The 25532-nt window shown below is 41.0% G+C and overlaps 2 protein-coding genes across 2 annotated transcripts; both read left to right on the top strand.

Annotated features, from left to right (window-relative positions):
• The first annotated feature begins 3685 nt into the window (after positions 1–3685).
• On the top strand, positions 3686–21345 carry LOC124033842 (B-cadherin-like). The gene is made up of 16 exons (XM_046346209.1): positions 3686–3892; positions 4309–4420; positions 13972–14213; positions 14441–14581; positions 14680–14835; positions 14930–15074; positions 15178–15350; positions 15457–15585; positions 15698–15883; positions 17347–17591; positions 17718–17860; positions 17964–18188; positions 18275–18493; positions 18625–18755; positions 20109–20249; positions 20435–21345. The coding sequence occupies exons 1-16, from the start codon at positions 3842–3844 to the stop codon at positions 20639–20641; spliced, it is 2646 nt and encodes an 881-aa protein (XP_046202165.1). The 5' UTR covers positions 3686–3841; the 3' UTR covers positions 20642–21345.
• A 141-nt stretch (positions 21346–21486) lies between these two features.
• LOC124033843 (zinc finger protein SNAI2-like) lies at positions 21487–24856 on the top strand. The gene is made up of 4 exons (XM_046346210.1): positions 21487–22009; positions 22486–22644; positions 23505–24116; positions 24251–24856. Exons 2-4 carry the CDS (start codon positions 22557–22559, stop codon positions 24430–24432), a joined length of 882 nt encoding a protein of 293 aa, XP_046202166.1. The 5' UTR covers positions 21487–22009; positions 22486–22556; the 3' UTR covers positions 24433–24856.
• Positions 24857–25532: the final 676 nt, after the last annotated feature.

The following is a 25532-nucleotide window of genomic DNA, read 5'->3' as shown; positions in this document are numbered from 1 at the left end:
TTAGACGGATGGATAATCATATAAGAAACAAATACTTGAATCAGGAGACGTACAAGACTTTGTTTATTATAATGTTTTCAAAAGGATTTCCTTAATGTTTTGTGTACGTTTCAGCCTCTATCATTTCAATAGGGACAATAAGGTCGAAACCAATTACATTCTTTACACATTGACAGTGGTTAATAAATGACAGACAGCCAATGGCCTTGACAGAACCCGCCATGAGAAATCAGCTAGACTTGTTGAAACCATTACGCATCTGTGGAAAAACCCTGTTTCATTGCTTCAAAAAGATCATGTTAGATTCTTTACACTCATAGAGTAAGGGAGACAACGTTCTTATGGAAAACCTGAGACAAACTGTTTTTCAATTAATAATTCAAGCTTCTTAAAATGGTCATTTAGGATATTTTCTTCAAGGATTCTAAACAAAGTAACTGTGTGACTTTTGCTTCAGTACAACTTTAACCATTAGTCACTGGCTCTAGCAAGATAGAATTCCCCGAAGAGATTTCCTGTTAACAATATGACCACATTAACAAGTCAGGGCACAGTCAGTCTCCCAGCCATACACAGTAAAATAAACAGATGAGACCCTGAATGTCAGACTGTTATGGGATGACAGTCTAAATGCAAAATTAAGACATACAAGTTGTTATCTTGTTAAAATATAGGCTACACTTTCACTCCTGTGAGACCATCTGAAGGGAACCTGTGAACTGAGCAACAATTTTGCTATCAAAATGGATGGCCAATCCAATTAAGGGGAACATTAAAGTCCAATGTACTGGTGATGATGATAGAATGAGCCTTCACTGACACACATGCAGTACTGAGTACAGCAACACAGGCTCTCAATCTGGCGAAGTCTGGGAACTCTCTCACAGTCACGTGTTATAGCACAGTTTACTTTACCACACTCACAGGAGTATTTGTCCTTTGGGGTTAATATAAAAGCACACAACTAAATAATGATTAACAAGATTCCCATAGCCTCCTGTCCTCTCTGACTGAAGAGTTGGGAGTCTTCCTCCTAATTAGCACAAAGTCAAGTCCAGCTAGGGAGTGTAGTTCTGGAGAATCTATTATACATTCCAGCAAAGATAAGGAAAACTGAAATAAATACTGTCCTTCAGTGGAGGCGAAGACATTGTAATATTTACAAGGACGTCTCATATGAGACTTGAGTCTCACACAATGGATAAAGGGTGCATGATACACCTATCTAGGACTGCTGTAGCAAATTACACTGTAGTGTGTTAATGTATTCATTATGAGCAAGAGGAGGTTTAAATGATTTGTGATGTTCTGAGTCAGAAATGGGATGAAAAGCCTAAAAATATATTCCATCAAACAATACGCTACTGTATCTATCTGCTGGGTCATGAAGTGAGGCATGTGATTAAGTCAGTTGTTAGATATGGACTACTTACCATGTAATTTCTGATTGACCTCCACTGTTCATACTTACTATGACAAAACACAGACACGATTTGATTTATCATACAATACCAGCTGCTGTTCATTCAGATTGTGGATTCAGAGACGACGAGATACAACACAAAGAAGGGAACCGGGAAGAAAGCAGATAAGATCATAAAATTGCTTGACTCACAATTTCCCACTTTCATGTCAAGTGACTGTGGAACTGTAAGCATCAGATTAATTGTAAATGGAGGTTCTGAAGACTGTCAAATGGTTTGAGTGGAGACAACTGGACTATATTTCACATGGTGTCTTTACCTCTTTTTACACCACTTTATGTGAGGATAATTTCCTATTCAGAAACATCACAAACTGTCCAATATTACTTATAAAGCAAGTATAAAGCAACACATTACTTTTCAATTGAATTATGGGGCTATCGAGGCCTAGTCAGTCAGTGAGATACACAAAAACAAGCAGGGAAATAGAAACAGACAAAAAACAAAATGGGACAAAGAGATATTTAGATGTCAAAATACAGTAGCTTAACATCTGACGGGACATGATAGAGCGCGCATTTATCACATTGGCATGCGCCAATCTAAATTCTGCGTGCTACTGTCTTGCTTTGCAGTTAAATATTCAGCAATTGTAGCTAGTGTAATAGCTAATGAGAAGAATAGTACATTAGTCAAGCTAGTGGTAAGTGAATTTCAAACCAAAACCATATTCTCTACATTATTTTGTTTTATAGGGTGAACGCTAGTAATTAGGTAGATAGTTGCCCCATGTCAAATGAGCCAGGGCTAACGTTAGCTAGCTAGTTAGCTTGTGGCTCGACTACATTACAGCATGTTTCTGACCTTTTCAAAACAGACGTCAGAAATGTAATGGTAGTTTTCTGTAGGCTATTTAGCTTCATTATGCCGCATTCACGTGACCAACTCATCAGATGGCGTGCAAAAGATCTTGGCTAGCTAACATTAGCTCGTTTGAAAAACATGCATTCGTGTGCAAATACAGCGCTTAACGGCCTCAAACATTCAGTTTGACTCTGTGATATTACTAAACATTTCCTGATAATAAAGTTGCAAATGACTTACAGTTTTGTTGTTTTAGTGAAGACTAGTCAGGAGGGCAACAGTAACATACAGTTTGGCTTTGATATTTCAACTTTCGGCGCCAAAAGTTGTTTTGAAAACAGCATTAGTTCAATTTCCGTCAGTCGTTTTGTGCCTTTGTTTCTGCCATGGCAATCATGGATTAACAGGTAGGGACTGCTAAAACTACTTTGGAGGTTATGATTATGCTAGCTAGCAATGCATACCAGTATTGTGGATCATGAGTAGAAAAGCCTTTAATGTGATGTTTTGGATGTGGGTCATGAACTGATCACATTTGAAACTCATGATCCACAATATTCTCTGTACTCTAAGGTCACTGATTGAATGGATAAAGAAATATCTTTCATATCATAGTTTCCCTTCTCTTTGGAACCCTCAAGCACTTTATTTTCACCAACAGGCCAGTCTCTCCATATTTTAATAATGTAATTGAAACGTTACTTACTACTAAAGACTAGGTATATAGGACGTCTTTGGTTCTACAATGTGACATCATAGACTTATCATTCAACAATTGTTTCACAAGGCTGCTGGGTCTCCAAAGCAAGCAGAGGATTTAATGTTGTTCTGCCACGACGTCTGAGGTGAGGATGATGGAGATGTGATAAACAAGATGCATGGAGGACATCCTGCTGCAATTTTTCATGTATTTGTAGCCAATCAGGTCCACAGAAAACCTCAGGTGGTAGAGTAAAGCCCATCTACAATACATAATTTTAGTACTGATATGTTATGCTGACTGTAAATGTTTAGCTACTCCTTATTAATATGTTTTATCATGATTAAACTATATGTATTTATCAGTCATTTGTTAAAATGTAAAGCTTATTTTGACAAATGATAGCTTTTGACAAATATAGACTGTTCCAGTCTGTGAAATTGTCATTGTTGCTGTGTTTTGTTTGAAACGACTTTGATCATGAAATGGAATGACTGACACCGTGTTTGATCCTGAACCCATTCTTCCTCATCAGTGCTTTTCCTCTCGATCGGAATTCTCACATTATTGTGTAATAATTTGGCACATAGGACCCTGCTTTGGGTTTCTGGATTATGACACTTTACCTGTGTTTCATAGGTGCGGGTATAAGGAGCCGTTCTTCTTCCATGCCCATACTTGGAGCGAGCGGATGGGCGAGGTCACTCCCCAGAAACTACCTGCTGAAGCTCATTTCTCACTTAACCGACAACCCAGAAAGCACACGTTTGAAGAATAGACTTTTCTCCTCTACACGTAAAGGGATTACTTTTTACTGTTGGTGGAACGACTATCCAAATATTATTGAAAACAAATGGGGGCATTTTGGTTCGTGGAGTTGGGCGTATTAATATTATTTCTCCAGGTAAGAGGTTTTTTTTTCACTCTAAAGTAGCACGAAATGTAGGCAACGCCATTTACCTGGGAATAGTATTGGCTAGTATCGTCTGAACCCGTATCTGGTTCAGCCTACACGTCTTATTTAAACGTATTTATGATACATTTTCATGATTTGTCGGGTGTTTTTGTTTTAGTCAGCGTTGCGTTAGTCTGTTATTTGCTTAATTACCAGATTAACGCACCCGGATATGTTGTTGTTCTGAGTTTTTATACATATGCCACATTTCGCAATAGGGTGCTGTGCTATTTGTAGAATATCAACAATAGTAGTGAGTGGTCATTATGATAGTATAATTGAATTTCTATGGTAATCTGGTGAAGATGTATTTTATCACCGTGTGCCGTTTTTATAAATACAATTCATTTTTTTCCTTTTGTAAGGCTTTCAGACCAGGGTCGTCGGAGTCAAAATGTCTACCAGGTTTCAATTCAGAAATGTACATTTTCAAAGTGGAAAGATATCACTTACAAAGTGGCCGGAGACTAGGAAAAGGTAAGAACTAACTGATGGTAGCTTCCCTCGCTGTCAAACATTTTTGCCCGGTCGTACGGTAACGCCTTGTTCAAAACAACTGGGAAATATCGAACCTCGGTGCGTTCAAAGCTAAAGGCAGAAAACGAGCTCCGACTTTGAAATATCTATTTGAAATGTCTTCCAACTCAAAATTACAATTCGGGCCTCTTTCAAGAGCTCCGACCTGAAGATCACTGGCATCATGATTTGACCTCGTATTTTTCCGAGTCCCAGTTGTTTTGAACGCTGCATAAGACCGTGTCATCACTTCAGAATACATTTGTTTCATTCACAGCAGACGGTGTTCTGTTTTGAATATTTCAGTACACATTGATAAATGTGTATCCATTGTTCAATTTGTCAGAAGTGGTTCAATTGTAAGTATTTTGTGTTTAAATATTTGTTCATTTGCCCCAGAGCCTTCGTGATTCCTAATCAAACTGTGCACAGCTGTTTATTGTACAGACAATCCACAGAGCACACATTGTTTTCAGGTTTTGCTATGACTGTGGGCCTTGTCTCTGGCTTCTCTATGAAATTAAACTGATTCACAAAATTAATAGAGCAATTTGGTGAGTGAACTTGCTGACAAATTGATTTTTGATTTGGTGTGCCCAATATTGTCAGCTGTTTAACAGCACAACATATCAAGAAATACAAGGCTGGTTAGTTTTAACGCTTGAGTGTTGCTTTGGTTCGATGTAAAGAATTGACTCATGTGTCTGGGACCGCCAGTAACTCCCTTTGATAAGCCTTTGTTTGTTGAGGTGTGGCTGGCAAGACGACCCTGTACATTACTTGGCAAATATGGCATGGAACTTTTCTCAGTCATAGTTTGTTTACAATAGCATTGTGGTGTTTTGTCTGATCCGCATTGGGGCTAATGGAGGGATTTTTCACACATTTGCTAAGAAAGTAAAGTGTCACTTACAATTGTGTGACCAATTTAGTATGCTAGATTTGTATTGTTATGGCTTTTAATTATGCTTCAAACAAGTTGACTTAATTGAAGGCTGTTTTTTCCTTGTAAGGAGGTTGACCAGACTGAGTGAGCTCATCGATGAGACATGCTAAATCTCTGGTAGTTGGGCGTGTAGGCATAAGCTCTGATTTGATCAGTAGAGTGAAACTGGTTAGACTTCCTGGAATAACCATTAGGCCGGCCTAGATTCCTCTGAGTGACTTCTGACATTGATTGTCATTCGCGTCAACTGACAGCAAATTACAAACAAATAATGCATATCAATGAGAAATGATGCCTCAATCAATCCCTTTTGTGTAGCAACCTATCGTTAAGCTCTTAATTGAAACAGGCTTGCTAATGTTGCATATCTCATAGCAAAAAAGGCTATGTTATTGAACATTCAACTCCTGTAACGAAGCAGCCAATGTAAATTGTCATTTGCAATTCGAAGGAAAACCTTGTTCTAAACAGTGCACCTGATGCAAGCGGTTCCATATGGGACCGAGATGATCATCTGTTAAACTTAAAGGGGAAATCTAAAGATTTAACTAGGATGGGTTCACTAATATGACTAGGATTGTGCCTTTTTGGATTCTCTACAAAGAAAGTTGATTATGAAAACCAATAGAACAGGGGAGAAATGCTGGTTTCGATGAGGAAGTCTTAGAAACAGGGAGGCAATTATTTTTCAATGGTGGGACTTTGGCAAGGCTACTTTGAAACAAGGTAAGACAGCTCATAATATGAAGACTGCTAAGATGGCCCCCGAAAGAGGATGGCTGACATTTTACATGCTCCTGACCAATTGTGTTTTTTTTTTTTTTTTTTGCGTTAACTTATTTTAAAACTTATTTTGAGCAGGATGTTGCTGCTACTGTCTCTTATGACCGCAAATAAATTCTGGACATCAGAACAGGTATTACTCACCATGAACTGGAAGAAGCTTTATCCTTTGACGTGTCTGAGAAGGCTGTTTTCTACTGGGCACAGGTAGGTAGCCTAGTTGTTAGTGTTGGGCCAGTAACTGAAAGGTTGCTAGATCGAATCCCCGACCTGACAAGGTAAAAATCTGGCAGTTAACCCATGGTTCCTAGGCTGTCATTGTAAATAACAATTTGTTCTTAACAGACTTACCTAGTTAAATATATTTTTTAAATCCCTGTCATTTGCGTGAAGAAGAGGGTGCAGATCGGGCTGCGTTCTGAGGATCTGTAGGTGAGTTGGTAAACTGCCATCTGTTCTACTGGCTAACATGCAATTATTGGAAAATTAAATTGATGACCTATGATTATCCTACCATCGGGACATTAAGAACTGCAATATCTTTTTCAACGAGTTGAGGCTGAACGACGACAGAGCTGGCGGGATTTTCCATGCTCCGGCAGAACAGAGATGCTACGTCTGGTAAGACGAAGGTGTCTTTTTGTCACTAAAAGCTGGTGCACGGTGTCAAATATTAAAGACGGCTTGAGGTATTGCTCGCCTGAGGTAGAGTACCTTATGATAAGTTGTAGACCACACTATCAACCAAGAGTTCTCATCTATATTATTCGTAGCTGTCTACTTACCACCACAGACCGATGCTGGCACTAAGACTGCTCTCAACCAACTCTATAAATCAAATTTATTTATATAGCCCTTCGTACATCAGCTGATATCTCAAAGTGCTGTACAGAAACCCAGCCTAAAACCCCAAACAGCAAGCAATGCAGGTGTAGAAGCACCTGCATTGTTTGTTTAAGGCCATAAGCAAACAAGAAAATGCTCTGCCAGAAGCAGTGCTCCTAGTGACTGGGGACTTTAATGCAGGCAAACTTAAATCAGTTTTACCAAATTTTACCAGCATTTCACATTTGCAATCAGAGGTGAAGAAATCCTAGACCACCTTTACTCCACACACAGAGATGGATACAAAGCTCTCCCCCACCTTCCATCTGTAAAATCGGACTATAGTTCTATCCTCCTGCTTACAAGCAAAAACTAAAGCAGGAAGTTTCAGTGACTTGCTCAATACGGAAGTGGTGAGATGATGTGGATGCTACGCTACAGGGCTGTTTTTCTAGCACAGACTGGAATATGTTCTGGGATTTATCCAATGGCATTGAGTCTACTACCTCAGTCATCGGCTTCATCAATAAGTGCATTGACGTCGTACCCACAGTGACCGTACGTACATATCCCAACCAGAAACCATGGATTACAGGCAACATCCGCATCGAGCTAAAGTCTAGAGCTGCCACTTTCAAGGAGCTGGATGCTTATAAGAAATCCCGCTATCCCCTCAGACTAGAGGTCGACCAATTGTGATTTTTCAATACCGATTATTGGAGGACCAAAAAAAGCAGATACCAATTAATCGGCAGTTTTTATTCATTAATTTATTTATTTGTAATAATGACAGTTACATGCTGAATGAACACTTATTTTAACTTAATGCATCAATAAAATAAATGTAGCCTCAAATAAAGAAAAGTGTTCAATTTGGTTTAAATAATGAAAAAACAGTGGAGAAGAAAGTAAAAGTGCAATATGTGCCATGTAAGAATGCTAACGTTTAAGTTCCTTGCTCAGAACATGAGAACATATGAAAGCTGGTGGTTCCTTTTCAATATTCCCAGGTAAGATGTTTTAGGTTGTAGAAATTACAGGACTATTTCTCTCTACCATTTGTATTTCATATACCTTTGACTATTTCATGTTCTTATAGGCACTTTAGTATTGCCAGTGTAACAGTATAGCGTCCATCCCTCTCCTCGCTCCTCCCTGGGCTCGAACCAGGAACACAACGACAACCGCCACCCTCAAAGCAGCGTTACCCATCGCTCCACAAAAGCCGCAGAGAAAGGGGAACAACCACTCCAAGTCTCAGAGCGAGTGACATTTGAAACGCTATTATCCCACACCCCGCTAACTAGCTAGCCATTTCACATCGGTTACACCAGCCTAATCTCTGGAGTTGATAGGCTTGAAGGCATGAACATTTGCTGGTAAATGCACAAGTGCTGTTTGAATGAATGCTTACGAGCCTGCTGGTGCCTACAATTGCTCAGTCGGACTGCTCTGTCAAATCATAGACTTAATTATAACATGATAACATACAGATCATTAATATGGTCGAATCCAGAAACTATCATCTCGAAAACAAGACATTTATTCTTTCAGTGAAATACGGAACAGGTGGCATCCATAAGTCTAAATATTCCTGTTGCGTTGCACAGCCTTCAATGTTACGTCATAATTACGTGAAATTCTGGCAAATTAGGTGGCCCAAACTGTTGCAAATACACTGACTCTGCGTGCAATGAACGCAAGAGAAGTGACACAATTTCACCTGGTTAATATTGCCTGCTTACCTGGGTTTCTTCTAGCTAAATATGCAGGTTTAAAAATATATACTTCTGTGTATTGATTTTAAGAAAGGCATTGATGTTTAAATAAAGGTGTAAAAAATAAATAATTGGGGGGGCCCAAATCGGCCCTAATTAATCGGTCGACCTCTAACTCAGACGAATCATCAAACAAGCAAAGTGTCGATACAGGATTAAGATTGAATCCTACTACACCGGCTCTGACGCTCGTCATATGTGGCAGGGCTTAAACTTTTACAGACTACAAAGGGAAACCCAGACGTGAGCTGCCCAGTGACTCTAGCCTACCAGACGAACTAAATGCCTTGTGCTGGCTTTGAGGCAAGCAACACTGAAGCATGCATGAGAGCACCAGCTGTTCTGGATGACTAACGCTTTCGGTAGCCGACGTGAGCAAGACCTTTGCAGGTCAACGTTCACAAAGCTGCGGGGCCAGACTGATTACCAGGACGTGTACTCAAAGCATGCGCGGACCAACTGTCAAGTGTCTTCACTGACATTTTCAACCTCTCCCAGACAGTCTGTAATACCTACATGTTTCAAGCAGACCACCGTAGTCCCTGTGCCCAAGGAAGCAAAGGTAACCTGCCTAAATGATTATTGCCCTGTAGCACTCAAATCGGTAGCCATGAAGTGCTTTGAAAGGCTGGTCATGTCTTACGTCAACAGCATCTTCCCGGTTACCCTAGACCCACTCCAATTTGCATACCGCTCCAACAGATGATGCAATCACACTCCACAGTGCCCTTTCCCATCTGGACAAAAGGAACACCTATATGAGAATGCTGTTCATTGACTACAGCTCAGCGTTCAACACCATAGTGCCCAGGAAGCTCATCAGTAAGCTAAGGACCCTGGGATTAAACTCCTCCCTCTGCAACTGGATCCTGGACTTCCTGATGGGCCTCCCCCAGGTGATAAGAGTAGGCAACATGTCTGCCATGCTGATCCTCAACACTGGTACCCCTCAGGGGTGTGTACTTAGTCCCCTCCTGTACTCCCTGTTTACCCATTACTGCAGGGCCAGGCACGACTCCAACACCATTAAGTTTGTCGATGACACAACAGTGGTAGGTCTGATCACCGACAACGATGAGACAGCCTATAGGGAGGAGGTCAGAGAACTGGCAGTGTGGACAACCACCTCTCCCTCAATGTGAGCGAGACAAAGGATCTGATCGTGGACTACAGGGTGAGGCGGGCCGAACAAGCCCCGTTAACATCAACAGGGCTGTAGTGGAGAGGGTTGAGCGCTTCAAGTTCCTTGGTGTCCACATCCTCAACAAACTATTTTGGTCCAAACACACCAAGAAAGTTGAGGCGGGCACGACAACCTTTCCCCCTCTGGAGACTGAAAAGATTTGGCATGGGTCCCCAGATCCTCAAAGATCTACAGCTGCATGGTTGAGAGCATCCTGACCGGTTGCATCATCACCTGGTATGACAACTGCTCGGCATCTGACCGTGAGGCGCTACAGAGGGTAGTGCGTATTGACCAGTACATCACTGGGTCCAAGCTTCCCAAGGCTCCTTAACAGCTTAGATTGCCAAACAATTAATAAAATGGCAACTGGACTATTATATTGACCCCCCCCCCCATCCATTTTGTTTTGTGCACTGCAGCTACTCGCTCTTTATTATCTATGCGTAGTCACTTCACCCCTACCTACATGTACAAATTACCTCAACTAACCTGTACCCCCGCACACTGACTCTGTACTGGTACCCCCTGTATATAGCCTTTTTTTAAATTATATATTTTAGTTTATTTGTTAAATATTAGCTTAACTCTTGAGCTGCGCTGTTGGTTAAGGACCTGTGAGTAAGTATTTCACCGTATCTTTGGATTTCACATGACTTGGAGTACAGATACTGTTATATATATTTTAAAGAATTAAGGTATTGATCAGACAACCAGTCAGACAAACCTTTAGAATGTCTTAGAAATCCAAATATTACACTACCGTTTAAAAGTTTGGGTTGACTTAGAAATGTTCTTGTTTTTGAAAGAAAAGCACACTGTCCATTTAAAATAACATCAAATTGATCAGAAATACAGTGTAGATGTTGTAAATGACTATGGTAGCTGGAAACTGGTTTTAAAAAATAAAAAATTATGGGATATCCAGAGGCCCATTATCAGCAACCATCACTCCTGTGTTCCAATGGCATGTTGTGTTAGCTAATCCAAGTGTATCATTTTAAAAGGTTAATTGATCATTAGAAAACCATTTTGCAATTATGTTAGCACAGCTGAAACTGTTCTGATTAAAGAAGCAATTAAACTGGCCTTCTTTATACTAGTTGAGTATCTGGAGAATCTGCATTTGTGGGTTTGATTACAGGCTCAAAATGGCCAGAAACAAAGACTATTCTTCTGAAACTCATCAGTCTATTATTGTTCTGAGAAATGAAGACCATTCCATGCAAGAAATTGCCAAGAAACTGAAGATCTAGTACAACGCTGTGTATTGCTCCCTTCACAGAACAGCGCAAACTGTCTCTAACCAGAATAGAAAGAGTGGGAGGTCCCGGTGCACAACTGAGCAAGAGAACAAATACATTACTGTCTAGTTTAAGAAACAGAGGCCTCACAAGTCCTCAACTGGCAGCTTTATTAAATAGTACCCGCAAAATACCAGTCTCAATGTCAACTGTGTAGAGGCAACTCTGGGATGCTGGCCTTCTAGGCCAGCAGATTGTGCTTAATTTGCACATCTTCCCTCTGAGAATTCACTAACGGGCATTTGACTGTAAAGCTACTCCAGTACCTTTCTCAGTGTAGCCTATTTTTCTCTGGAAAAAAATGCAAGATTGACTTCGAGCAAAACAGTAGGAAATGTAGCATTCGAAATATGATGACCATGCGTTGTTTTTGCCAAAGTTCACTGTAAGCTCATTTACTTATATGGCTTCTAGCTGAATAGCGTTGCACTTAGACATCTGAAAATGAAGCTGTTCTCTGCCTAATGTGTTTTGTGTGATTTAATAACTATAGTTGCACGTCCCTGATCACTCGATTGAAGCAAAAAACAGGACTTTCAAAATAAAATGCCGATGTCGTGGTTTAAAAGGCATATTTCTGAACTCTAAATGGACCCCTGATGCGACTATAGGCTATTGAATATTTAAAAAAGTCACAAAAAGCTTGCTACACGCGCTTTTCTCTCGCTCATATTTTCACTATATTCTCAATTTAATCTTGTCTTTACTAATGTAATTTATTTTTATTTCTAATGGTTCATTATCAAATTTGTCTGGAGTAAAATTCATGTTGTCCGTATGCACATGAATAGCGACTGGAGGCCACTTTCCCACAGTTAGTTTTTCACTCCTGCCAGGTAGTCTACTCTGGTTTAATATCAGCAGCTGAGAAATAAATATAGTAGCAGCTGGGATCCTGTTTTTAGTGGCAACCAACTCTCCTTTCACATGGGATTGCATATAAGTCTGGGTTTATAAGAACAATAGTTTCACTCTGCAACAGTCACTGTTCGAGGAGCATGCAGCCTTTTGCTGTGCAACAGTTGATATTCTGCCCAAACTCTATGCCATGGGCTCTCCAACCCAGCTCCTGCAGCTACCCAGTGCTTAATTTGGGAAACAAGTTAAATCTGTTCGGGAACAACCTTTGTAACATGTTTTCACAAAACGTATCATTAAACTGTTGACAGGGGAGGAGATGGAAACGCACAGTGAGATTCTGTAGCGAAAGGTAATGTCAGCCTTTTAATTATGAAAATGCCCTGTTACTAAGCTATTCATCACCTAAGCCTATACGTTCTCTCCTTGAGTCATGGATAGAAAGTTTGGAGTGTAGCATAATGGAACAGAACATCCAGTTTGCATAATACAGTCCACAGGCAATTACTATAATTTGTTTAATTGGAGTATAGCCTAGCTAGACTAATTGTGTATCCAATTACCCATTTTCAGTTTATGGTCAGTAGGCTATACCTAGGGCTGTTGTGGTTACCGTATTACTGCCACACCGGCAGTAATGAGGCAGAACCGCAGTCAAATACCACCTGACCGTTGAGTCACGGTAATCTCTATTTATCCTCCTCCTGTTCACCCATGACTGCATGGCCAACCACATCAAGTTTGCAGACGACACAACAGTGTTAGGCCTGATTTACCAACAACAACGAGACAGCCAGTTGTAAAACAAATGTGTTTGTGACAGGGGGCCTGATTATTTGTTGCTCTGGACTTCAGCTTTACCACCTACATCTTTCTTTAATTTGTTCAAAACTTTGGTGACAACCGCCATCTTGCCAAAAGTGGTAGTTGCTGTACTTCTACCTACCTGATTCTCTAGTATCTAACTCTCAATAGAATGAGCAGAAAGCAGAAGTGGGTACTATGGCATACATCTAGTTCAGTTTTGACTTCTGAAAACCACACTTCCATATCTTTCTCAACCACACATTTCTTCTAGTCTTGTGTCATTGCACAATTTCTGCATAACATTTAGCCAGTTCATTAGGCTGGAAAGAGGTGTATTGATTTGTTTTTGTTTTTAAATAATACTCAATCAACTTCGTTTGTAAGCTAATAGGAGCATAATGATACATTCAGACCTCTTTGTAGAGCTAGGTCTATGCCTCAGGATGTTTATAGTAGTCATGTGAAACCAGATGTTGCTGCCTGCCTGTCCTTGAGTCTCAACCCAGGGCTGGGCAAGTCAACTCTGCTCTCTGTCCACACAGGATGATTCTAGTAGAATACTTGTATACCATGACAGCTTAATCACCACCTGGTACATTGTATATTGTTCTAAGTTGCACAGTACTAGTTATACATTTCATGTTAATAGTTACATGAGGATATGGGTCAATCTACTCCTTTGCAAGTCTGACATGTTGTGGGTTTTTACATTGTGCATGTAATAAGCCCTGCATAATGTCTTCGCAGCAGATCAGAGCTGCGATCATGAGGCGACTAGGCCTAGGTGTTTTAGAAGGTCATTTTGCTGCTTCGTTACTATGACCAGTATTCCATTTATACATTTACTGAGAGAGTCTGTGGTGGCTCTTATCAGTTCATCAAGAACCCACTGATGTTCTAAATTTGAGATTTGGATGGTGCTTTAAATCTTTTCCTGTTATTGAAGTGCTTTCAATGGTTACTTTTTAAGCCCACATGGATATTACTTTTAAAATATCCTCTGACCACCTTTCTCTTTGACCTTGCAGTGGTTTTTGATGACTGCACCAGCCGTACCAGCTTTCTCTTTCACTCTGAGGATTCACGCTTCAAAGTAGATGGCGACGGGACGCTGAAACTGAAGAGGGGGCTGACTCTGCATAATGGACATAAGGAGTTCTATGTCTCTACCCAATCCAAGGGCAAGAAGATCATGGTTCCAGTCAGAGTGCTGCATGAGGCCAGACATGGCCACCACCACAATCACCATGAGATGACCACCCAGCCCAAGGTATATGACTGGTTAAATTAACGAGACTATGGTGTCCTCTAGTGGATAGATGGGCAACTGCATCTCTGGAAGGATTTCAATGACTTGTTTAGCTGGAAATATTCTAATTCTGTCATTTTCAAGTCAATTGAAGTTTGATGGCATTTTCTGTAAAATGCTCTATGTATTTATTGGTGCTTGTAAAACCATGGACTTGATATTTCATGTTTTTTGTTTAAATTCCACAGCCAGGAGAAAGTCTGTCTCTACCTGTTCTGAACTTCCCCAAGTCTTCAGGAGGTCTGAAAAGAAGGAAGAGGGACTGGGTCATTCCTCCCATCAACTTCCCAGAGAATGACCGAGGCCCGTTCCCCAAGAATATGGTGCAGGTAAGTGTCTTGTAGGTTAAGGATCATTTTTCAATTACTCTAATATCAGTGTTGGACATTTCTTCATTGACGTGAATTCTATTATCCTGGTAAACCAGATCAAGTCCAGCAATGATAAAGAGGTGAAGATCCAGTACAGCATCACTGGCACTGGGGCAGACCTACCTCCTGTGGGACTCTTCACTGTGGACAAAAACTCTGGAATACTCTATGTGACCCAGCCTTTGGACAGGGAGAAAAAAGACAAATACATTGTACGGTTTGCGTATCCTAATTTTCTTACCTTGACTTAATTGAAAACTGATTTATATTTAGTTTTAAAGTAATGTTTGTTACTTTTCTCTCTAGCTCCTAGCCCATGCTGTTGCAGTGGGTGCAGGTATAGCTGAGGATCCCATGGAGATCATTGTGAAAGTCATCGATATGAATGACAACAAACCTGTATTTACCCAAGATCCATTTACGGGAACAGTTCCTGAAGCATCAAAACCAGGTATGTTGTTCACACACACTCAGTATTTACAATACTTAATGATGTGATGTTTTTGAAGGAAAATGATGCCATATTTTGCTATAATTATTTTCACTCTGTTCAGGTGATGAGGTCATGCAGGTAACGGCCACTGATGCTGATGAGGAGGGCTCTGCCAATTCTGATGTCAGATACACCATTCTCAGTCAGGAGCCTCCACTACCAAGCCCCAACATGTTTGTCATCAACCCTGTGACTGGAGGGATTCGGGTTAACGCACCTGGGTTGGACAGAGAGGTTGGTCTCTTTTCAAATCAAGTCTTGTCGATCACTTATTCATTGTGTATATTCTACATGCATTACACTTGTGATTCTGATTTTAATTTTCTACTTAATTTGTCAGAAATTTACCAAATATACTTTGGCAATCCAAGCTGCCGATATGGAGGGAAATGGCCTTACCAGCTTTGGCAAAGCCATCATTACAGTAACGGACAGCAATGACAATGCGCCACAGTTTGTGACTCCTTCGGTAAGCACATTTCTGAAGGCAAAATTTAAAATTGCCGCCTTACAATCGTTTTAACACATAATGGAATTGCCCTTTCTATGTTGCTTTATAATCATGCGTCTCTCCTTTGCAGTACACTGTGTCAGTCCCAGAGAATAAAGTGGATGCCTTGGTGGTGAAAATGCCAGTGACTGATGGAGATGAGCCTCACTCCTCTGCATGGGCCACCACCTACAAGATAGTTGACGGGGACCCTCAAGGCCTTTTCAGTGTGAGCACAGGCCCTAGCAAGCTGGAGGGCATCATTACAACAGCTAAGGTATGTTGAAATCCTCTCCTATAGATATATTTGAGCTGCTACTCTGGAGGTGCAGCAAAAGCAGCCGGTCAATGTAGCTTTTTAGCTGCTTTTCTGGAATGATATCCTGGAAGAAGTAATTTTCACTCCCCTTCGTATTTATTTGGACAGTGACACTAAAACATTTTAAGATGACTATACTCTAGTGTTTAAAAAAAAATTAGAGATCCAATATTTCATATGAGCCGACAGTACACTATTCCATTTTTATTTGACTTCGCGCCCAGATGCTCACGATTTTGGCGGCATTAAGAAAGAAGAAGCCATCGCCATCTGCGCCCGTTCGACATGGCCTAGTTTCACCTTTTTTATTACTTCTAAACAAACTTTTTGGGGTTCTCGTACACTTACAATGTTTTGATTCTTCCTTAAACAGTCACTAAGATTATATTTGGTTGTGAACTTTGCAAAATAACAATTTTGGATGCAGCAGTTGTTAGCTAGAATACTTACGCTCTATGATATGCTGTAGCAAAAGCTAGCCAAAGAGCCATTTTACTGGTTGACGTGTTAAGTATAATGCAGTTGATTTGCAATGACACAAACATTATATTAAACAGGGCATTCATTTCAGTCTTAAAATCCAATTTATTATCTATAAGAAGTGTGAAATGCACTCATAAGCAGCTGGTAAATATAGGCATTTTTTTGCTGGAGTTCTAGAAGGCCACCAACTTTCTTTGCATATTGCCCTCGTGTAGCAAACACAGAAATGGGTCTATAGAAAATACATTATTTGCCATGCATGTCTCTTTTTTTTATTGTAAATAAGAATGTTTCTAAACCCTTCTACATTTGTGTGTATGCTACCATTTTATCATGGATAATCATGGATGACTTGAATCACGATGAATTACATACCCCCCAAAAATGTTTATTGGAATGGTGAGAGGTTGGCATGTTTTGGGGGTATGATCTTTCTCACTAATCATTATTCAGGATTATCTGTAATCATGGTAGCATCCACATAATGTAAAGTTGTTCAGAAACCTATTCTTATTTACCATTCATTTCTATTGGGCACAACAAACTGAAAATGCATCCAATTTTGTAGTTGCAAGCTTGACTTGGTCATGGCGTACGAGGAATATGGAACCAAATACTCAACTTTGACTACTTTAATACTCTGAATTTGTAGAAATACCTATGACTAAGAAGGGGGCAAGATGCATGAAGTGCTTTTATTTATAAATGGTAAAATGGATATTTATGAAAATACCCTCAGTGAAAAGTTACATTTTGTACCGTTGCTTCATATGATACAAATGATATAAAATCCTGCATTAATGAGCCAAATTAAGTTTTGGCTACGTTGTCCAAATGTGTAGGGGAGAGTATGATTGTAGATATAAATGCCATTATCCTTATTCTATAATGTCTGAAGGATTCCTATGCTGATGGGCTTTTCTGTTCTTTCAACACAGCCGCTTGACTTTGAGAAGAACAACAAGTACACTCTGCTGGTCACTGTGCAGAATGAAGTCCCATTCGCAATCAGCCTGTCCACCTCCACTGCTACTGTTGTAGTGAATGTGGAGGATGTGAATGAAGCTCCAGTCTTCACCCCAGTGGAGAAGATTATCAGGAAACCTGAGGACCTCCCTGTTGACAGTGACCTGGTTCTGTACACCGCCACGGACCCAGACACTGCAAGGAATCAGAAAGTCACGTAAGATTAGAACTTCATTTACAATTTATTATGTTTTGTAAGATTTGAAGAGGAAAACATTTTTCAAATGACAACGGTTGTAAGCAATGTTTTTTTATGTATTTATTTTGTACATTTACTACACAGATACAAGATACGCAATGATCCTGCTGGATGGCTAAGTATCAACAAAGACACTGGGCTGATCAAAGTCAAGAGCCTCATGGACAGAGAATCCACTTTTGTCCAAGACAACAAATACTCTGTTATTGTTCTGGGCATCGACAACGGTATTTAAATGTTCCCTTTTTCTAATGCTAATATTTAAAATGTAGTAAATGACCACACCCTAAACTTGACCTTGAGTGACAATGCTCTAATTTGGATATGCAGATGAAATCCCGGCAACTGGCACTGGCACCCTTATCATAGAGCTGGAGGATGTGAATGATAATGCTCCAACCATCGACGAGAGTGTGATCAGGGTCTGCAACAAGGAGTCCTCCCCACAGCTGCTGTCAGTCACTGATAAAGACAGCGCGGGCTTTGCTGCTCCTTACACCGTACAGCTTCAGGGGTCGTCTCATTCTAACTGGACTGCCAGAATGAATGACACAAGTATGTATTGATTTTTCCCAGACCTACAGTACTTTCCCCCCTTTAAAACAATTGCGTTGTTAAATGTTACCTGTTTTCCATTTCAGAGACTGGCATTATCCTGACACTGAAGACTGTGTTGGACAGTGGAGATTACATGGTTGTCCTGAGAGTGTCTGACAACCAGGGCCTGCACTATGACAGCACCATCCAGGCCTCTGTGTGTGACTGCAAAGGAGCAGATGTCCAGTGTTCCGATAAAGCTGTAGCAGGCTTCGGCATCTCTAGCATTCTGGGAATTCTAGGAGCAGTCTTACTACTCCTATGTAAGTTGTTCATTTGTTTAACTCGGCACTAAAGTGTTTAGTCAGTGCTGTCCTCGACGCGTACATATGTAATTGTTAATACACAGTGATGTACTAGTGTGTTAAGGCCCTGTGTTTATGTTGTGCTCCAGTGTTGTCTCTTCTGCTGCTCATGTTCCTGCGGAAGAGAGGTGGTGAGAAGAAGGAGCCTCTGCTGCAAGAGGACGATGTCAGGGACAACATCTACTACTATGACGAGGAGGGAGGTGGCGAGGATGACCAGGTGAGGGGAGCGCTCCCTAGACTAGCTCAGAACAATTAGAATTAGAATTACTGCGATTTTGAGGCAGTGCAGGCAGTCCTCGATTGACTTTGTGATAAGCCGGTTCCTGTCATGAGTATATTGCCTTCATGGAGGAAAATGAGGACATTAAGTCGATCCAAACATTGTTAGCACAAAAAAATGCATGTTTCTTTATTGTGCTGTATTCCTCTGAGCATGCCACCCAAAACGCACACGGACTCGGCACTCCTGAGCGCATCCCTTATATGGCTCGATGTCTGGAATTCAATCGTTCTTTTTTTGTTGCCTCATCCAGCGAGGGTATCATTTTTTTTAGCAAGGGAGGAGAATTCTCCACCTGGGTGGACTGAGAGGATTACGTACAAACGCAATGATATCCTTTGGCTTGCTGTGGTCTTCAAATCTGGTGGATAAGTTCTCTCAGCTGCTTGGTGAAATCTTCCATCACCTCTGACAATGCTGCGGCCTGGTCCCTCTGCTTGTCGTGTCTTCAGTGTGCTGAAGTGCAGTAGCCTTCCAGATGATAAGTCCAAATAGAACAACTCAAGCTTCCTAGTAAAACTCACATTTCTCCATGTCCACGACTGTTTCCCACTTCCCACAGATTGAACCTGTTTTAAGTTACAGAATATGTCTGCAAAAAGCTGTGTGCAGCTTACAGTTAATAATTAAATGTTTCTGTGTCTGGCCTCTATGGGGCGGGAGAGCACTGAGTTTTATGCTTAGATTCATAATAGGTCAGATTTAATTATTTGCAAACGGCGATATTTTCATTGCAAATAAGGCATTGGGAAAAGATGGAGCGATGAACGCATCTCTGTACATTCTTATCAACATCGATTTTCATTAGCCACCTTCTGGAGACTTTGAGAGGTACCTTTTATCTTGCTATCAAGTAAATTGTTCTGAACAAATGGTAATGTTAAAATAAGTAGTGTAGGCTATGTAGACTTGTTTTTTTCCCCCACCAATCAACACACAGAAATTGACTAATTGAATAGGCCAATTTTGAGCTTAATCAGATAAAAAATTAGTGTCACTGAGTTTATGTTCTAATCATGTGTTAAACATGTTACATTTGTTGTGTAGGCCAATTGTGCTAATATTATATATTTACTATGTTCTGGCCTGCTGACTGTTGGCTCAGAAAAAATTTGGCCCGGGACCAAACCTGGTTGACGAACCCTGGACTAGGCTTTTCCAAGGATCCATTTTTTGTATTGTGATGTACATGTTCTTGCAAACCATTGCATCTGTCACTCAATGTTTTTATGTTTCTGTGTCTTTTGGTCTTGTACAGACATGTATTATATTACATCTTTCCACCTTCAGGATTTCGACTTGAGTGTCCTGCACAGAGGTCTGGATAACCGTCCTGATGTTTTCCGTAATGACATCGCTCCAACCATGGCCCGGCCAGAGTATCGTCCACGACCCGCCAACCCAGCCGACATTGGCAACTTCATTGATGATGTGAGTCAAGTCTTGAACTCATTTATACTATGAGTAGAATGCACAGTTAAGGTCATATCTAGGTCTTCTGGAGATGATTTGTCATGGAAATAACTGGATTTGACATGGATAATGTCAGAGTGCATGTTTAGAATTTGTGCTGTATGTTCACCAAGGTGGTAAAATGTAGTCTTTCTGTTGACCAGAACCTGAAGGCAGCTGACAACGACCCCACTGCCCCTCCCTACGACTCCCTCCTGGTGTTTGACTATGAAGGAGGTGGCTCTGAGGCCGGTTCCCTCAGTTCCCTCAACTCCTCCAACTCAGGAGGCGACCAGGACTACGACCTCCTTCAAGAGTGGGGCCCGCGCTTCAAGAAGCTGTCTGACATGTACGGAGGAGGAGAGGATTGAGAAGTCAGTCGGCCACTAAACCTTTTTGCTTGGAAACTGTCCGGTTCTCCACACTTGGGTCTGTAGACTGAGGTCATTTCTTTATTTCCCCTTTTTAATGCGTTTCGAGCACATCTACAGTTTGGCAATTTCATTTGTGCAGACATGGGACCATTTTAGAAAAATGTGTTCAATGCTCGTCTTCAGCATGGGGAGGGAGGCACACTCTTGGCTCTGCACTGGCAGGATGTTGACATGGATTTTACACAGTTCAGCAGTTCTTTCTAATGGACTCTTAACAACCCCAGATTGTACTTGAATTTAATATGCTTTGTTTGCTGTTTTTTGCTTCTATGTTGGCGGCGTATCGAAGTTCTTTTTTAAATATATATATATATATAACGATCCTTTGGCATGAAATTGAAGTTACTGGAAGCCAAATGAGCCTTATGATTTTTGTTAGCATTTATTGAGCTTGATAATAAACTGTGAAGTTTGGATTGCTTTATTCCTTTTCATTTTAATCATATTAATTACTAAGTATTTTTTCCTGAAGAAGCTCCGTTCTGCTTTTTTAAATTAAAGATATCCCTTTGGTACAATGATGGATGTTAATATTTGTATTAAATACATTGTAATTGGTCTTATTTTGAATTAAATTATTCAAATTCACAGCTGAGACACTAGATGGCGATGATTAAATAAAACAGGTCTTGGTCAATGAATGATGGCATTTCCTTGTCCCGCAGAACAGATTGTACAAGTTATAGTTAAGTATTAAGGCCGGAGGGGGTGTGGTGTATATGGTCAACATATCTCGGCTAAGGGCTGTTCTTATCCACGATGCAACACGGGGTGCCTGGACAGAGCTTTTAGCCGTGGTTTATTGGCCATATACCACAACCCTGAAGTGCCTTACTGGTTACAAATGTAATTAGAGCAATAAAAATGTATATTTTGTCATAGCTGTGTCATATCAGTCCGTATACCATGGGGATCAGCCAATCCGCAGGGCTCGAGCCATTTATAGGCTACCTTAGACATTTAGACTCATGCATGTGATTTTTAAGGCACAATGTGCAATTTTAAACACATTTGTTTTGTCTTAGCCTTCAGGAGTAGGTGGTTAAGGTCATTGAATTTGTATTATTTTCCAGTCATCTGTTCAAGCAAGTGAATTCTTGCCCACATCATAAATAAAAAGTTACGGTTGCTTTTAGTTGTCTAACCCACGGACCTCCTTTGGTTGCCTCAATAGGATGCACTTCATGGAATGGAACATGACTGGTCCAGGAATACGCTTTGCTTTCAAATGAGACATGGAAAGAAACTGAGAATAATAGACAAGGAACCTCTCACGTAACACTTCAAGTCTGTCTGTCTTTTCAGGTAAGCATAGGATACAAATAAACGTGCATTCAAATTAACACCATTTGGCCTAATCATAGGTCTGGACTTTGAGCACGTTTTATGAAGGTGTAGAAAGTTTTTGTAAGCTAGTTCAACCAAAACTATTTGGCAATTTTTGCTATACCATGTGATAGGTTTGTAGAATAAAGAAACGAGTATAGAAAAAAATAAATACCGGTTAGGCAATATTTTTACTGATTATAAAGTCAACCAGGCAGGGCCAATTCAGGTCTCTCCTGTCTACAGGCTTGCAGACTACTGTGTTGCGATGCACCTGTTTTGTTGGGGTTATGCTGATCGACGCAGAGGTGCCGCCCCCATGCACTTGTCCTTTCATTCTAATTGGTCCGACAGGGCGTGTATGCTAATTCTCAGCGACCGCTGCACCTGACTCCACTCCACGGAAGAATGCAAGGCAAAAGACAGCCTCCAAGTAACAGCTATTTATTCAACAGGTCATCCTACTCAACGAGCACTCACTTGTTACATTATTGCGGCGCTGCAGACTCCTCAATAACAAAGCTGTATGATAAAGATGCCACGGTCTTTTCTGGTGAAGAAACATCTCACTAATAAGAAGCCAAACTATGGAATTCTGGATTCAAAATCAGACGGTACAGTTAAGTTTTTTTTAAATCCACTGAAATTATACGTTTCTATCGTCGTGTTATATATAGAACTTCTCATCTAGTTCTATAAAAAAAATACCATGTGAATACCTTGGCTATTTTGTCTGACTATTTCTTGCATTATTTCAGAGAGAAATATGAATTTGTCGCTATCTTTATTCCATTCATAGCTCGTTTTAAAAAGGAATTGTAGTTTTGCTTTGAGTAGTTGAACACACTAGGCCTATAACTCAAACAATATGATTTCAGCATAGTCTAAAATTATGTTCGTTATAGGAAAGTAAAGAATGATGGATTGAACTGATACCTTGGAATAGAATACAACAAATGCGGTTTTGGAGTTTAGCAGGTGCAAAAATCTGTCACACAAAAGAAGAGATTAATAGTCCCTCCTCCTGGGATCTGAAGGGTCCTATTAAGCGCGTTCAAGAGGCTAATGTAGTGCCCTTCGAGGCTCCTTTTACCCCCGAAATGTGCCTTAGGTCTGTGTTTTTGTTCCAATTCACCCCTTAAAGCGAGCTAGCCTCCCACCCTCCTGTATTGAACTGTCAAGATTACCATTATAGAAGTGGAAAAGAAAATGTATGTGACTGAAATCAGATTCGTTTTTTGTAAGGAAAATAGAATAGTGCCAGTTGGCTATGCTATGGGAATGCATTGGAAGTTATGCAAATCGACATGCACAATACAGTCCCTCAGTACTTTGAGACTGCTCCTAATATTGTAAATTAATGTCAAATGTTTAACTATACTTTTTAACGTATTACTAAATGATACCTAATTCTCAGAGTATGATAAACATTTGAGTGTACTTGTAAAATAAAATGGTGTTTGTGTCATTACAGCTCTCCACACCAGCCTGTTCTATCTTGAGGTCCCCTTTTACATCCCCAGCACTCCTCAGCCCCTGGAAGGTTGGCTGCCAGGGCCAAGTCTCATCCCCACACCAGCATCCATGCACTCTCCCAAGGTAGACAGGCTGCCTTCAAGGGACACCAGCTTGTCCCTGCATAGCTCAACACAGGAATTCACCTACCCCCTGTCAGTGTCTCACAACAATCCGCTAAGAGACTCACAGTCCGCATTTAAGTCCCTGGGAACCATGGAACACCAGACCTTCCTGCTCTCACAGGACTTCAGACACCCGGAGGAGAGGGGCAGCATGCCTAATCCCCTCCTGGGCCTTGTTCACTCTAGTGTTAGTCAGGAGCGCTTTGAATGCTTTGACTGCCACAAAGCCTACTTCACCTTCTCTGGGCTGGCCAAGCACAGGCAGTTGCACTGTGAGTGGCAGTGTCACAAGTACTTCTGCTGCAGGTACTGTGACAAGGAGTACGTGAGTCTGGGAGCTCTGAAGATGCACATCCGAACACACACACTGCCCTGCGTCTGCAAGCTCTGTGGGAAGGCCTTCTCCAGGCCTTGGCTGCTCCAGGGACACATTCGCACACATACAGGTACGGACAGAGTAATGTACAGCTGGCAACACTTTTTACCTTTATTCACCTGCTTCATTAATTATGCTTGACTTCACACTATCCCGTATTCAGTTACCCACTAGGGCTCTGAGGTTATCAATTTATTTTTTCAGGTGAGAAGCCCTTCTCCTGCCCACACTGCAGCCGGGCGTTTGCTGACCGCTCCAACCTCCGAGCACACCTACAGACACACTCTGACATCAAGAAATACCAGTGCAAGAGTTGCTCCAAAACCTTCTCCAGGATATCTCTGCTCTGCAAGCATGAAGAGGCTGGCTGCTCCCCACTCTCCTGATTCCGTTTACTGCCAGTGCTGCCCACTCTGTGCCTATTGCCTACTTGCCTAGACTAATATCTGGTTCTATTAACATCAGACTTCCCTCACAAAGCACTGGAGATGGACTACTATTAGTGACACGGAGCTCTGACTACTGTATGTTTTTGGTCTCTGACATTTCAAGCTCGTGAAATAAGCACAATGGACTGTGTCCAAAGACGTTCTTACGTCATATATTTGACATATGAAGTAGTTGTATGACATCAAGACAAATAGAGAAAAGTTGTTATCGCATGCTGCCAAAAATACTTGAAATTTAAAGCCTTGAAGTTTTTGATTGTGTTATTGATGATTACCTGTGTCTTTTGAGGAAATGTATAGCTGGAGTATACAATTTTGAATGAACTTTGTTTAAAGACAATAAATACCTATTTTTGTACAATTGCCTTGTATTATGCCAAAATATGAAAACATGCATAATCATGTGAGACACGAACCACTGAGATGGAAACTCAAGCCCCAGTCTAAGTGAGGAAATATTGAAGAAACCCACTTTTCTCAAATCAAAACAAATGCTGAGTGACTGCTGTAGAGTACTAGGACTACATGTTATCACTTTGCTATCATTGACTCGGCACGTTCCTACTTTATGACCATTTCTTGGCAAACTGTAAAAATCATCATGGGCGCACAGGAAACTGGAAAATAAAGCGATTAGGATAAACGGAAAACAGATAGTGTGGGTGACATTCTGGCAGTGTTCTTGTGACACCCCTATCCCCAGGCAGGGTCTCTCAGGGGTCTCTGAGACGGGAGCATTTAAATCCCTCTGCTAATGAAAGTATTTTTGGAGGGCAGCTGGTGAAGGAGGATATTTTAAGAGTCTAAATAAAACTGTGATGTTTCCCATTTGTAAAGGTGCATGGAAAATTTGTATGAAATGTATCTGTTCATTGGCAGGTGGAGGGAGGCCAGCTGCATGCCGTGGTGGCGCCATGCCAGGCCTGGCGGGAGGGGGGGGCTGGGTCGACTCTTTCCAGTTGCTCAGCACAGGTGGAGCAGCTGAGTGGAGAGAGCTCCCCAAACACATGGCCTGTCGCTGCCAGTCGGGAGAAACA

The sequence above is a fragment of the Oncorhynchus gorbuscha genome, linkage group LG04 (assembly GCF_021184085.1).
Source record: "Oncorhynchus gorbuscha isolate QuinsamMale2020 ecotype Even-year linkage group LG04, OgorEven_v1.0, whole genome shotgun sequence".
Classification (NCBI taxonomy): domain Eukaryota; kingdom Metazoa; phylum Chordata; class Actinopteri; order Salmoniformes; family Salmonidae; genus Oncorhynchus; species Oncorhynchus gorbuscha.
This window is presented reverse-complemented; position numbering and strand designations above follow the sequence as displayed.